General features: G+C 43.3%; 1 protein-coding gene across 2 annotated transcripts; it reads left to right on the top strand.

The window, feature by feature from the left end:
• The first annotated feature begins 343 nt into the window (after positions 1 to 343).
• Positions 344 to 13,963, top strand: cyp4f3 (cytochrome P450 family 4 subfamily F member 3). 2 transcript variants are annotated; one of them, XM_039651121.2, is made up of 13 exons: positions 344 to 433; positions 572 to 770; positions 2,544 to 2,688; positions 2,912 to 2,965; positions 9,141 to 9,268; positions 10,444 to 10,565; positions 10,644 to 10,932; positions 11,790 to 11,856; positions 12,073 to 12,202; positions 12,434 to 12,567; positions 13,240 to 13,304; positions 13,400 to 13,482; positions 13,557 to 13,963. In XM_039651121.2, the coding sequence occupies exons 2-13, from the start codon at positions 579 to 581 to the stop codon at positions 13,732 to 13,734; spliced, it is 1,587 nt and encodes a 528-aa protein (XP_039507055.2). In that variant the 5' UTR covers positions 344 to 433; positions 572 to 578; the 3' UTR covers positions 13,735 to 13,963. The 2 variants fall into 2 exon arrangements, with proteins under 2 accessions (XP_039507055.2, XP_039507059.2); XM_039651125.2 differs by having other exon boundaries at positions 394 to 467.
• The last annotated feature ends 1,932 nt before the right edge of the window (positions 13,964 to 15,895 follow it).

Raw genomic sequence — 15,895 nt, 5'->3', positions numbered from 1 at the left:
TACAATCTCATGTTACAGCAGCGCCATCTGCCGGATGGATTTGCATAAAACTATCATCGGTTCAACATAAACTTGTAAAACACAAACTTTAAAACCGAAAGCACTTTCATTAATCTCATGTATATTTATTCGAGTTTGTATTGAGTTCAAATACAAATATATAATATTCAATAGCCTACAGAAATCTTATGTAGGCTATTCATAGAACAGGGTGTGAGGATCATCTGAACACTTTCTGTAGGCAACTGGATCAAAATATGTTTTCATAAACCTTCAGTGATGTGCATCATTAATCATGTGACAGTTTATTAATCATGTCTGCTGTACAGTATCTACAGTGAGTTATATGCTGGATGTGTGATGATTATGATAGGAGGACCCGGAACTGCAGAACTTCATTTGACTAGAAACTCCTCAGCAGCTCGTCATACAGGTCTTATGAAAGTGAAATTTTAAAGAGTTCATAAGTGTGTTTATTGTGTTTTTAAATGTCCGTACTCGGCTATATGATTTTAATATTTCATTTTTGATCGGCGCACCATGCCGTGGTGACAGGTGTTGTTCTCTTCAGCTTCTGGATGACGGTGTCGATGGGGGTGATCGGGCTCGTGCACGCGCTGCTCTGCCGGTGCTCGGTGTTCGGGGTCCTCGCGCTCACCTGTGCCGCGCTCCTGTGCGCGTTCGCGGCGCGTGTCGAGTTCAAGCGGCGCGCGCTGCGATGCTTCAACCAGCCCCCGCAGAGAAACTGGATCATGGGACACATGGGACTGGCGAGTTTCCTGCATCTCACCTCAGATACATATCCAGCATTAATTAGCCTACCATAAAACATCGGTGCACTTTATTTATTTTTTAGATGTCATTGTTACAGTGTAATTATATATTTAAGTACTGATTAATATTAACTACATGTAGGCTACTACTTATGTAGTGGTGTGTTTTACAGTAGGATTATAATTCGGTTGAGGGTTAGTTGTAATTATGCATAATTTATGTAGGCAGCTGAACCTCTGTTATTTGTGCATTTTAATGTCATACTGTTACATTTGCTCTTTTATAGCTGTGCCTCTGTATTTTTGATCTAATGTTGCATATGTAGATGTGTGTCAAGATTAAGAGCTGATCTGCAGGCTGATAGATTGCATCGGAAAACTGTTGCATCTAAACAAGAAATGTCATTTCTAAAGAGTCTGAGAGCAACAGGGAAGATGTGCATAGAAAAGAGGAAAGAAAGAAAGAAAGAAAGTCGAGAAGTGATATTGCGTTTAAGTTGTAAAACTGAGCATGCGTGAGACATGTCTGCAGGAAAAGCAAAAAAACGTGTTTACTCAAATGACATACTCTCGTTCATCATCAGCTGAAGTGAACTCTCTGAACTGATCCAGGAACTGTGACTCATGCAAAACCTCGTTATCTAGAATCTCAGAGCTATGGTTGAACATGCACTTTCGGCTTTCCTCATCATGAGTGATAATAATGCGCGGTTATTTGCATCTTTTATGTTGTTATGTATCAAAATACTTCCTGAAGTATACACAGATATAAATATGCACATTTCCAGTTTGCATGGACACCAAAGTGATTCAGAATGTGCAATACTGACACACTGCAATAGCTCCACCTCAGTGATGAAAGAATAGGAACTGGAATCTTAACTAATAATTCAACTGCCAACATGTTAGATATTTAATACACAAATATGATAAAACTGGATTCTGCTGAATGAAACAGTGAGGTGGTTATGCGGGACAGTTTCAGTGTCCTTCAGTGATGGTTTAATCTTTTAGACAGAATATGATCGTCCTCGTGCCAGGATTTAACATTTAAAAGGCAGCGATAGCACCTGTGCATAAAGACTCACTTAATACTGCCAAAAATGAACATTATAAATTTGGACAAATAATTAGTTTCTATTATTACATTATTTTTTCCCTCACTATATTACTGTGCTGTTTTCTTTTTTACTTAAATCAAATGTATACTTTTTAATTTAAATACATTTGATTTATTTTAATCAGATGTTTTTATTTAAATGTGTACTATTTTGATACATTTTCCTATTTATTTTGATCAAATATACTTATTATAATTTATATTGCATTACATTTTCTTTTAATTTATTTTACTCAAATGTATTTATTTTAATTTATATTGTTTTATTCTACTACATTTTTTTATTTCTTTTAACCAAATATTTTTATATTTGAATACAATTTCTTAAATATTTTAACTACAATTTATTTTAATTTATTTTCATCAAATTTATTTATTAATGTGGATTTATATTATTTTATTCTAAGAAATTTGTATATATATTTAAATCAAAATGACATTATTTTTATTTTAATACTTTTTCTTTTTCAAATGTATTAATTTAAATTTATATTATCTTATATTAATAGATTTTCCTATTTTAATCAAATTTATTTTTAAGTTTGTAAAGCCCTGCTTTAGTGTCATTCCTCAGAGCACAAACCAGAGTTAAAGCAGCCTGTGAGAGTGTTTCTCCTCTGAACGAGTGTGTGTGTGTGTGTGTGTTTCAGATGGGCCATAATGAAGCGGGGCTCCAGGCCGTTGATGACCTGGTCAGGAGGTACACTCACTCCTGTGCCTGGTATCTCGGCCCCTTCTATAACATGGTCCGTCTCTTCCACCCAGACTACATCAAATCACTCCTGACGGCCTCGGGTAATTATTATTATGAGTATTATTATGATTACATGCACATCTGTCTGTCAAACACCAGAAATCATGAACACTGACACCAGCTGCAGTCACATTATTCTCAAGACAATCAATCATATATTACCCATAATCCCCATTACTGCCGTCTTTTAGAGTCTGAAATGGAAAATAATAAGCTGAATATTCCCAGAAGTCTTGTAATAACTCTTCATGTTTGTTCTGGCAGCTTCCATTACTTTTAAAGACAGGATCTTTTATGGCTTTATGAAACCCTGGTTGGGTAAGTGATGTCCTCTCTGTCACACACACACACACACACACACACACACACACACACACACACACACACACACACACACACACACACACAGTCTTTCCTAAAAGGAACTGAGCTGCAATTTAGAATAAAGAGGAAGCTTACAGTTTTCATTTGTGTTTCTACATAATTAGTTACCTAATTTACTTTTGTTAGTTCATGTTTTCATTTGACATTTATAATGTTACACAAGATTACAGTTCTCTTTCATCATCTCGTGTTCGAGATCCACCTATGGGAAGGGCATCCGTACCTGACCTCTGCAGAAGCATCCAATTGCACCAAGTCTGGCTAGACAGACAGAAGCGCGCGGCCAGTGCCCGATGAGGCCACACCCCTCACCCACGGGCATATAACATCTGGGCGCGCTGCTATTCCTCAGTTGACATTCGCTTCTCGCGACCTCTGCACTGACACAGTTCGGTTGGATTAACGTTACGCTGTCCACTTTCGAGTCTACAGGAGGACATATCGCCAGATCAGCCTCCGCCAGACGTGAGTGACAGTCGTTTTTCTTCAGCCTATCCGCTGTGTTTTTTGCATCCGGAGCCGCCGAGCTCTCACTGTCCTTCACCTGCTCCTCCTTACATGGCTGCCCGCCACGTATTTTCCGAGTTCTTCACCGCTGGCCCACCCATGGCTATGTGACCGTCTAAACAGCCGCTTCCCCTGGGGAACAGTCCATCACGACGAGCCTGCCCGGCCGCGTGTGGTGCTCTCATCGCCGTTAAGGACCCTCTCGTTCTGCGCGGTCCGCTTGGGCTTAGCACGCTCAAGAAGCTTTGGAGAACCCGGAGAATTGCGGTCATTGTAATTGCTGCCCATGTAGCTTTTTACAAAGCCGGCTTTAGTTGCACTATCCAGCGCACCGTGCTTGGCATTTCTTACTCGGATGGGGGACACGGTGATGATGACGCGCTACCGGGGGACTCCCGGAGCGCCACAGATAAAATATTTGAGCGGTATTCAGCCCAATCCGCATTCCCTGAAGAGGACATCTTCGCGGGAAAACCTCACTCTCGTTGACGAACCGGTACGGTTCCGGCGACGAGGATGACGCGGTCTTTCTAACGTTACCCTAAGCTAGCGCTCACGCGGTTTTGCCTCAGTCGATCCTCCTGGAAGTTTGTGAGCGAGCGGCCGTTCGTCTCAACATTGTGTGGCCAGCTCCATAGAGCGCCACCGACCAGGATAGGAATATTTACGACGGGTAAACGCGGGTACCACCGCCCAGCCTGAGAGAAACAACTCTTCAACGTTTTTTCCAGTGTTCGCGAAGCTCTCAAGCGCGCCTAGAGCCTCCCGCTAGACTGTTAACACTGTCTCACGGGCCTTGATGAGTAGGAAGGCGGCCCTGAACGCTAGCAGCCCGCCTGCTGTTCCACCATGAGAGCCTCCAGCCCGCGTTCACGGGCCACGAGCCCTCCGTATTCTCCCGGTCCCGGAACCCTTGTCCGAAAGACACGGGGTCTCCCTCGGACGGTCGGGTAATCCCGTCTCGTGGCTACCAAGCCACGGGGGGGGGGGCTGTTGTGAGGGAAAGTACATAAGCAGTGTTACCACACCGCACACACTTGGTTCCCTCACCCAGTTATTAAAGGCTTGCCCCAGTGTTTCCCAACACAAAACACAAACTATTATTAAACGAATCAAATGAATTCGTGCAGATTTTTATATCTGTGTCAACATAGAGAGCAAATCTCTCTGATCCCTTGCATGTCGCCCCGAGTCTACCCTCAAGATGGCGCCATTGCCTCACAAATCAACCAGCTGGGCTCGCACAGCTCAGTTGCGGCTGCAAGCCATGTGTTTCTAGTGCACGTTGTGTGTGTGGAAGGCTTGGTCATTGTGTTTCCCAACACATAACTAAATACACGTTTAAACAAACTATTCTTATATATCCTTAAAAATGGATAGTATTTTCTGCCTGCACTTGAGACTGCCCAGTTCATGTGTTCAGGAGATGTGTGTTTTTCCCCCCAATTTCAAGGGGCTCCTTGTGGGTAAAGTTTAGCACAGTGTACACCACACTATGTTTGCCCAGTTCACGCAGTGTTTGCCCAACACAAAACACACAAACACAAATAATAACGAATCTAACAAATTCGTTTCGGAGGAAAAACCTCTTTCCGCAGAGAGAACCTTCTCACTGCAGAGAGAGGAAACCCCTCCGAACCCCCGCATGTCGCCTCTAGTGTGCCCACGAGATGGCGCCATTGCATCACAAATAATTCTGTTGGTCTCAAGACACAGCTCTGCTCTGTCCCGAGCGGGGACACTCGCGAGTCACGAAGCGGCTTGGCGAACCGTTTCGGCTCCCGAGTGGGTTATGCGTACAATAATGCAGGGTTACAGATTGCAATTCGCAGTAAAACCCTCTCATTTCAACGGCATTCTCTTTTCTCACACGGAAGAGAAAGCTTCTCACATTCTGGAAGAGGAAAATTCATCTCTCTTAAACAAGGGAGCGATTCAGGTGGTACCCCCCAATCTGATGAACCAGGGTTTTTATTCCCGGTATTTTCTGGTTCCAAAGAAAGGCGGCTCTCTCCGCCCTATCTTGGACCTTCGAGTGTTGAACAAACATTTGAGGAAATACACCTTCAGAATGCTGACACAGGGCGCTCTCGCCCGTGCCATAAAACAGAACGACTGGTTCACATCAGTCGATCTGAAAGATGCTTTCTTTCACATAAGCATTTATCCTCCGCACAGGAATTTTCTTCGTTTTGCCTACCAGGGCATATGTTGCGAATTCACAGTTCTTCTGTTTGGACTCAGTTTGAGTCCCCGGTCTTTCTGTCTGTGCGCGGAGGCGGGCTTAACGCCTCTGAGAATAACAGGTCTGAGAATCCTGACTTACATAGACGATTGGCTCATCATAGCCGAATCGAAGGAGAAGGTGTTGCAGGACACCGGCCGTGTGCTCGCGCACATCACATCGCTCGGGTTCCAAGTGAACGTGGGCAAGAGCAATCTCACGCCCAGTCAGAATGTCAATTTCCTGGGTTTGGAGTTGAACTCGGTTGCCATGCGAGCGCGTCTCTCTCTAGAGCGCGTTCGCTCTCTAAGAGCTGTCTGTCACAGTTCAGAGAAGGGGCGAAAGTGCAATATCGCACATGTCTCAGGATGCAGGGTCTCATGGCTTAATCCACCCAAGTTGTGCCATTAGGACTCCTTAAGATGAGGGCGTTCATGAAATGGGTTTTGTCGCTACATTTCAGCCCGATTCGCGACCTTTGCCGCTCGGTTACAGTGACGCGCGCGCGTGCACTGCAGCCCTGCGCCATTGGAAGAACGCAGACTTTTACGCACGGGGAACCCCTCTCGGGGCGGTTACGATGCGGAAAGTGGTGACGACAGATGCATCCTTAACAGGCTGGGGTGCCACCCAGGAGGGCAAAACGGTGAACGGTCTGTGGCCAAACAGACTACGTTCAGCACATATAAATTATTTAGAGCTTTTTTACCAATTGTAAAGCTCTGAATCATTTTCTGCCTCGCCTGCAGGGACATCATGTGCTGGTACGGTGCGACAATACCATGGCTGTGGCATATATCAACCGTCAGGACAGCTTGCGCTCGTCGAAACTTCACCTCCTAGCTCACAAGCTCTTGGTGTGGAGCAGACGGGTTTTCTTGTTGCTACGCGCGACTCACGTCCCAGGCATTCTGAACGTCGGCGCATCTGCTGTCAAGGGGAAACCCAATCTACGGGATTGGCGTCTTCACCCGCAGATAGTGGAAATGCTATGGATGAGATTTGGACGGGCGAGCGTAGATCTATTCGCCTCGCGCGGAAACTGCCATTGTCCTATGTTCTTCTCTCTAAGGGACGTGGACACGCCCCTCGGGGTAGACGCACTGGCCCACCCATGGCCTAGAGTGCTCCTGTATGCTTTTCCTCCCCTGTGCCTGATATTCCCACATTGGCCAGGGTGAGAGAGCAGGGCCTGTCTCTCATTCTGATAGCACCCAGATGGCCCAAAGCACCGTGGCTGGCGGAGATAATCCCTCTGTTATACGCCGAGCCATTGTGCCTTCCCGTTCGCACGGATCTATTATCCCAAGCCAACGGTGAGATTTACCACCCCCAGCCGGACAGGTTGGCTCTCTGGGCCTGGCCCGTGAGAGGACGAACCTGAACGCACTTGGGCTTTCGCCGCGTGTGGTCACCACTATTCAGAATGCCAGGGCCGTCTCTACACGGCCCTTATATGGCTTTAAGTGGCAAGTGTTCGAGGGGTGGTGCGATGGGCGCGGTTTCACATCTTATCAGTGTTCAGTTCCTGATATTTTGTGTTTCCTTCAAGACCTCATGGATAAAGGCAGGTCCTTTTCCACCATTAAGGTCCACTTGGCTGCTATTTCAGCCTGTCATGTGGGTTTTGAGGGCTCGACCGTCGGTCAGCACCCTCTAATCCGTAGATTTATGAAGGGTGCACGCCGCTCTTTGCCAGTCGTCAGGAGAACTGTCCCGGAGTGGGACCTCTCCATGGTGCTGGAAGCTCTGTCTCTACACCCTTTTGAGCCTTTGGATAGTATATCCCTTAAGCTGCTGTCTCTCAAGACAGCTTTGCTTTTGGCCTTGGCATCTGCTAAACGTGTCAGTTAGCTACATGCACTCTCGGTTCATCCTTCGTGCTCTAGTTCTCTCTTAGTGGAGATAAGGTCTTCCTTAAGCCTAACCCGGCCTTCATGCCGAAGTGCTTCCCTGCGTTCACTTCGGAGGTGTTGGAGCTGTCCGCTTTTCACCCTCCACCTTTTTACCTCTCTAGAGGATCAGAGGCTGAACGCTCTGTGTCCAGTCCGTGCCTTACAGGCATATATGACCAGGACGAATGCTTTCCGGAAGAGCGACCAGCTCTTTGTTTCATGGGCTCCCCCTCACTTAGGGAGTCCAATTTTGAAGCAACGCCTCTCACATTGGGTTGTGGATGCTATTACCATGGCTTACAAAGCAAAGAGAGTGCAGCCCCCTAGGGGCATCAGAGCTCATTCCACAAGAGGTTTAGCCACCTCTTGGGCTCTGTTTAGGGGAGTGTCACTGCAGGACATCTGCTCCGCTGCCAGTTGGGCTTCTCCTCATACCTTCGTGCGCTACTACCGGCTGGATGTCACCAGTACCTCGGTAGCACATTCGGTTCTAGGGGTCGGGTCGTCTTAGCCCCTCCCTGCTGTAACCCTGTTGGTATATATATACCATTAAGAGTGAATGGGCTGACTGGCCATGTTCATTCCTGTCACCTATCATTTCTTCCCCTTTCGGGTATAGATTATGTCTTGGTGGGTTGGGGTTACTATCTCGCATGTGTCCCATGCGTATTTCATGTCCTGCTTGTCCACATTAGTTAGGTGTGGTTTCACCATCGCAGGCTCATGATTAAGGGACGTGTCAGGCACCGCCTCCCTGAGGTGACCGTCCTTCTCTGGCTTCAGAACCTCACTGTGAGTGTATTGGGCAATCGGGGAGCTGTCCATGTCTCTCCCATAGGTGGATCTCGAACACGAGATGATGAAAGAGAACAATAGGTTACTGTCGTAACCCCGGTTCTCTGAAACATCGAGTGGAGAGATCCACCAGCTTTGCCCCGCTTGCCGCACGAGAAGCGAATATACTTACTGAGGAATAGCAGCGCGCCCAGATGTTATATGCCCGTGGGTGAGGGGTGTGGCCTCATCGGGCACTGGCCGCGCGCTTCTGTCTGTCTAGCCAGACTTGGTGCAATTGGATGCTTCTGCAGAGGTCAGGTACGGATGCCCTTCCCATAGGTGGATCTCTCCACTCGATGTTTCAGAGAACCGGGGTTACGACAGTAACCTATTGTTTAAATAAATGCTGATCTTTCTATTCATCGAAGAATCCCGAAGAAAAAAATCATATCATCATATTAGAGTGATTTGTGAAGGATCATGTGACACTGAAGACTGGAGTAATGATGCTGGAAATCACAGGAATAAATTACACTTCACTGTATATTCACATAGAGAACTGATGATTTACATTAGAATAATATTTCAGTGTTTTACGGTATTTTTGATCAAATAAAGGAAGCTTGGATGAGCAGAAAACTGCTATCTTCTGAAGGCTTGTGTGTGTTGCAGCTAAAGCTCGCCTATGTGTGTGTGTGTGTTACAGGTAACTGTCTTCTTCTCCAGGACGGTCAGGAATGGTCTCGCCACCGGAAGCTTTTAACTCCAGCGTTCCACTTCGACATCCTCAAAAAATATGTTCACATTTTCAACCAGTCCACCAACATCATGCATGTAGGTCAAACACACACACAAATCCACATCGTGACACACACTGACGCTGTTTAACTGAGTCGCAGCTTTGGCGGTTCAGTTCCTGCTGATGTTCATGTGTTGCACACTCTCAAACACATCTCTCGACTGCAGCGTTCACACACACACTTATCTCATCAGATCACCCGCCGACACACACTCATCCGCTGAGAAGAGAAGAAAAAACATTATTAAACATTATAAAAAATATAGTTATTCACATGTGTGAAAGACACCGTCAAATAAACTGTTACCAAAGACGGCAAGATTCACAAAAGCACAACTAAGTATATAATAATAATAATAATAAAGCCTATTTTATGGTGTTATTTTAGAACTATTATTGTTTTTATGAATCTTTTGTTTTTATGAATCTTATCTTAAGTTATTTTTATATATAAAAAAACTGTCTATTTTTTAAAATAATATTTTTATTAGTTTTAGCTGTTTTACTTAAACTAAATGGAAATAAAAATGTGACGAATTAAATATAACTAAATAAGCAAGTCTACGTTTTTTATTTAATTTAAATTAGTTTTTATATTTAATTATTATTTTAACTCATTTTATTTAATTAATATATATATATATGAATGGTTTTAGCTTTAGTTAACAATAATAACTCTGATTGAGACATTATTTTCATGACATTTTCCATCCAAATTATTTAAACTAATCACAAATAAAAATCATTGCCTTATATATTTTTTTATATTTTATTTCAGGTGATGTTTCAGTTTAATGTACAAAAAAAAAACAAACAAAAAAAAAAAACCCACACACATCAAGTGTGTTTTTAACGGTTGTAGTTTTAATTAACAGTAATATCCCTAATCGTGGCATTATTTTCATACCAATTTCCCCATTAATGAATTTTAATGTTCCTAAAACAGCCTTCAAGTGAAAGATAATATCTTATTTCTCCTGATTTGACTGTGAAATTGTGATCTGGACATGTTTTGGTGAGATGTGCATATGTGTGTGTGTGTGTGTGTGTGTGTGCATGTGTGTACTCTTCCTGTTGTAAGTGTGTTCACTGTAGTCCAGTATGTGTGTTGTTGTCCACAACGGAAGATTGTTCAGATGTGTGAGGAGGAACTTCTCATCTGTGGTTGCATGTGTGTGTGTGTGTGTGTGTGTGTTGTGTCTCCCTGAAGAGTAAATGGCGCCTCCTGCTGGCCGAAGGACACAACGGTCTGGACATGTTTGAGAACATGAGCTCGATGACTCTGGACAGTCTCCTCAAATGCACATTCAGCTGCGACAGCCACTGTCAGGGGTCAGTGTCACACACACACACACACACACACCTTCAACATTTCTCACATTATCAATCATATCTCTCTCTCTCTCTCAGGAAACCCAGTGAGTATATCTCAGCGATCCTGGATCTGTCTAAGCTGCTGGTCCAGAGACAGCACTATCTGCCGTATCACTGGGACTGGTTATACTGGCGCTCTGAACAGGGACGGCGCTTCCGCAAGGCGTGCGACATCGTTCACGGTTTCACCGCAAAAATCGTCCAAGAACGGCGTTCCCAACTCGAACAGCAGGGGTCAGCGAAGAGCAGCTCGGAGAACCTGGAGTACACCGGAGGATACAAGAAGAAGGACACGGACCTCGTCGACCTACTGCTTCTGTCCAAAGCACGTTGGTTTTTAACAACAACCTTTAAAGGGTCATCGGATGGGGTTTGCATGTGTGTGTGTGTGTGTGTGTGTTTGCAGTGTGTGGACTCAACCACCACACAAGAAAAGATAATTAAAGCTACACTGTGTGATTTTTACGCCCATCTAGTGGTGAAAAGGTATATGACCATCCAGTGAATATTAGCTTCTGTTCCTCTCAATTCCGATTTCGTTTTAACTCCTACGGTGGCCAATGTAGTCCAAGATTAACATGGCTTCCAGTTCCACCTCGTCCATGAGTGATAACTCAAACGTAAACGCGAAAGGCGAAGCTTGAATTAACCGGTGTGTAAGATGGAGGGGTAACATGGTGACCCCCTTACCCGTATGTATTTTCAATGGCATATTATACACTCACGAGAATACTTTATTACTTGAACAAAGTAAATATACATTAATGAGCACATATATTTTTGAATATTTAAGAATAAACTAAAAGAGTTACACAGTGTAGCTTTAACTTTTATTTTTTTATCCTCAAAAAGCCTAAACACTCTCAATAATAGTTTTCTGAGCACTATGATGTCATAATGCTCATGCCCCGCCCACACACGCTGACGGACTGTCCCGTATTCGCATATTTAAATTCAGCTTTGATCACAGGAATAAATTACACTTTACTATATATTCACATAGAGAACAGATGATTTAAATTATAATAATATTTCACTATTTTTAAAGTATTTTTGATGAATTAAATGCAGCTTTAGTGAGCAGAAGAGACTCTTTAAGCTTTTGGCCGGTAGAGTATTTATCCTGAACTAAGGGAAGTGTTCCTGATGGATATGTGAAGCTGATATGTGTGTAATGTTCAGGATGAGAACGGCGAGGGACTGACGAACGAGGAGATCCAGGCACACGCTGATATGTTCATGTTCGCTGGTGAGTCCGAGCTCATGTTCACTGGATTCTTGATTTATGTATTTATTATCCATTTCCAACTAGAAAAGGCATTTTCAAATTCTTTAAGGATTATTGAGAAAAGTGGATTTTTGTAAGAAAACAAAACTGAACTTTGCTCATATTCAGTGGTTTGCTGTTGGTTTGGTTCTGATGAAAGCATGACTGATGTGTGTGTGTGTGTGTGTGTGTGTTGAGGTCACGACACCACCGCCAGCGCTCTCTCCTGGATCTTCTATAATCTGGCCATGCATCAGGATCATCAGGAGCGCTGTCGTGCCGAGATCCAGTCGCTCCTGCGGGACGGAGACACACACGACATCAGCTGGTCAGTGACACACACACTCACTGCAGACACACACAAAATGTGTTTTAAATTGCAGTTTAAGCAATAATATGTGTGTTTGTGTGTGTTAAAATACAACATATCAATTTAGTGTGTAAGAGCAGTGTGTAGTGTATTGTTCTGAACACAACTAACGATGGTAAACAGTGAATGCCCATATATGGAGTGATCTACTGTGAGTGAGGTGTGATTCTGCGCTGTGATTGGCTGCAGGGAGGATCTGAGTCAGCTGACCTTCACCAGCATGTGCATCAAGGAGAGTCTGAGGCTTCACTCGCCCGTTCTAGCGGTGACGCGCTATTACTCTCAGAACATGAAGACACCAGGAGACTGTGTCATTCCACAGGGTACACACACACACACACACACACACACACACACTCACTCACTCACTCAAACACACACTCACTCACTCAAACACTCACTCACTCAAACACACACTCACTCACACACTCACTCACTCACTCACTCAAACACTCACTCACTCAAACACACACTCACTCACTCGCTCACTCACTCACTCAAACACTCACTCACTCAAACACACACTCACTCACTCACTCGCTCACTCACTCACTCAAACACTCACTCACTCAAACACTCACTCACTCAAACACACACTCACTCAAACACACACTCACTCAAACACACACTCACTCACTCACTCACTCACACACTCACTCAAACACTCACTCACTCAAACACACACTCACTCACACACTCACTCACTCTCATTCACTCACACACACACACTCACACACTCACTCAAACACACACTCACTCACTCACTCACTCACTGACTCACTCAAACACACACTCACTCACACACTCACTCACTCTCATTCACTCACACACACACACTCACACACTCACTCAAACACACACTCACTCACTCACACACTCACTCACTCAAACACACACTCACTCACACACTCACACAAACAACTGCTGCAGCATTGCATCAGAATAAATGATGCTCAGTTTCTCGTTAAGGTGTGTGTGTGTGTGTGTGTGTGCAGGATGTCTGAGTTTGATCAGTATCTATGGAGTGCACCGTAACCCCGAGGTCTGGGCTGATCCTGAGGTGAGTGAGGCTCGATCATCTGCGGTCCGTCACTGAAATAAACCTCAGATCTGATAACACACACACACACACACTCTCTCTCTCTGTGTGTGCAGGTGTTCGACCCGACGCGCTTCGCCCCGGAGAACTCACACACACGCTCTCCTCACGCTTTCATTCCTTTCTCAGCAGGACCCAGGTGCGCTCCCTAAAACACAAACACACACACACTCAAACACACACACACACTCACACACTCTCTCACACACACAGGAACTGTATCGGGCAGAGCTTCGCGATGGCAGAGATGAAGGTTGTGGTGGCTCAGACTCTGAGGAGGTTCAGGATCCTGCCGGGACTCGAGCCGGTTCAGCGTCTCTATCAGCTGGTGCTCAGAGCTGAAGGAGGAATGATGCTAAACCTCGAGGCGCTCGCCGACTCACAGCACTGAAACACACACACACACACACACACACACACTTACAATACTGTGATTCTTTTACAATAATTGATATTGATTCCATGTTTTAAAGGGGAAGTGTGTGCAACACTGCTGAATGTTGTTTAGTAACGTATACTCGTCTCCGCTGATGAAAAACTTTGTTACATTGCCAATTTTGCTTTTTTGTTTTTCAAATATTGAAATATATTCCAGTAAATGTATTTAAATACACACTCCTCTTGTGTGTTGTTGTTGTTGCTTTCTTTAACAAAACTCAAAGTATGAAGAAGCAGCGTTGTGTCCTAAAATATAAACACAGGTTTTAATATGAGTGTGAATAAAGTGAAGTGTACACATTTCTTTTCTGAAACCCTCCCATCCCATATGTGACAGGTTGAGTTTTTAATATTTTAGGTTTTATTTCTTGGCCTGGTTTATTGCTCTCTTATAGACGTGATTCCTGCTGTAATGATGTATTAAGTGTATGTGTGTGTGTGAGAGGACAATTTATAAACAGACTAGCTTTATATTATATATCAGGAAATAATAAAGAAAACGGAAGTGATCGCCTGTGCCCAAGTGACGGCAAATCACCAATAATAAATATAAAATAATTAATGCTCCTACATAACAGAATAACCTTTCAGTTTTATCACGTAAATCAGCAATAACACTTCTTAATACTCTTTTTTTTTTTTTTTTTTAGATACAGGTACAGTGGGTTTTTTTTTTTTTTAACGGCACAAACGAATGGCATCGTTTTGGACATTATTTAATTTTATGGGTTGCAAACTTCACGGAGGATGATGACCGCATCTCTCAGTAGATACCATAGACTGTAAAAAAAGAGGTAAATAAAATAAATATAAATAAAAAAGGTAAATGCAGTCGGTTGGTCTGGGAACGCCCCATCACGTGATGCCGAAGAGTTGCCGTGTCGTTTTCTGTACCGCAAACAAACAAATTATGAATGGAAGTTCTACATCCTTACTAATAAACATACAGAACCGGATAGGAGGACAAAACGGCAAAATTAATCATAACTTGTTGGATTACTGTGCGAGTAGATCCCTGTGTGAGATACAGTGTTGGGTAAGTTACATTTTTGGAATAAGTTTTGAAATAACCGATCGTTTTGCATGATAAGACCCTTATTCATCGTCTGGTGTCGTTTAAAGACATTTGAAGCTGCATCTGAAACAGTTTTTAACCGTCTTTTGATACTTGAACCATCCGGTTCCCATTGAAGTCCATTATATGGAGAAAAATCCTGGAATGTTTTCATCAAAAACCTAAATTTCTTTTCGACTGAGGAAAGAAAGACATGGACATCTTGGATGACATGGGGGTGAGTAAATTATCAGCAAAAGTTTTTTCAAAAGTGAACTAATCCTTTAAGTAAATCTTTAATTTATTATAATTCTGACTCCTGCTCTTCATTCATCATATCTGGTTCCTTCTTTGACTGTGCGCCTCTAACAGGTGAACATTTAAAAAGTAGCATAACTCCTATGGGGTTCTTCAATAGCACACCTTCCATCAAAAATTTTTTTTACATTATCTAAATATATCTATTACTGTAATGGCTGAAAACAGTAACTTCTTTACTTCATGTATGTATTTAAAGAATAATGATTTCCTTTAAAAGAACATTGAAACAAAAGTACAGTTTGACAATATCTCCCTTACTGTTTGTACAATTATCAAATGTTTATTAAATACTGTAATTCCCCTAAAGTATTTTTTTTTTGTGTGTGTGTGTGTTTCAAAGGCTGTAGTGCTTTCCTAGTGACCACACTGACTAACTACAGGTGAAATTTGGACAATAACTCCTTTACTGTACGTACAATAAACTAATAAGCTCAAAAAAAAAATTTACTGTAATTCACCGTAAGTATTGTTTCCCGTTCCAAAGGCTGTAGTCCTTTCCTACTCACCACACTGACCTCCTACAGATGAAATTTGGACAATAACTCCTTTACTGTACGTACAATAAACTGGACAATAAAAGATCAGTTATGTTTATTCTGGAAACTTCATCACCATGGTAACAAGCAAAGGAAATTCCGTTACTGCTCTGCTCTGCTCGACACCAGACTATAAAAAGCTCGACACTCTCGTCCATAGATATGTATAAAAAGGTCTTTATGCTCTCGTCCGCCATTTTCTC

The sequence above is a fragment of the Pimephales promelas genome, chromosome 17 (genome assembly GCF_988280905.1).
Source record: "Pimephales promelas chromosome 17, fPimPro1.hap1.1, whole genome shotgun sequence".
In the NCBI taxonomy this organism is placed as follows: Eukaryota; Metazoa; Chordata; class Actinopteri; order Cypriniformes; family Leuciscidae; genus Pimephales; species Pimephales promelas.
This window is presented reverse-complemented; position numbering and strand designations above follow the sequence as displayed.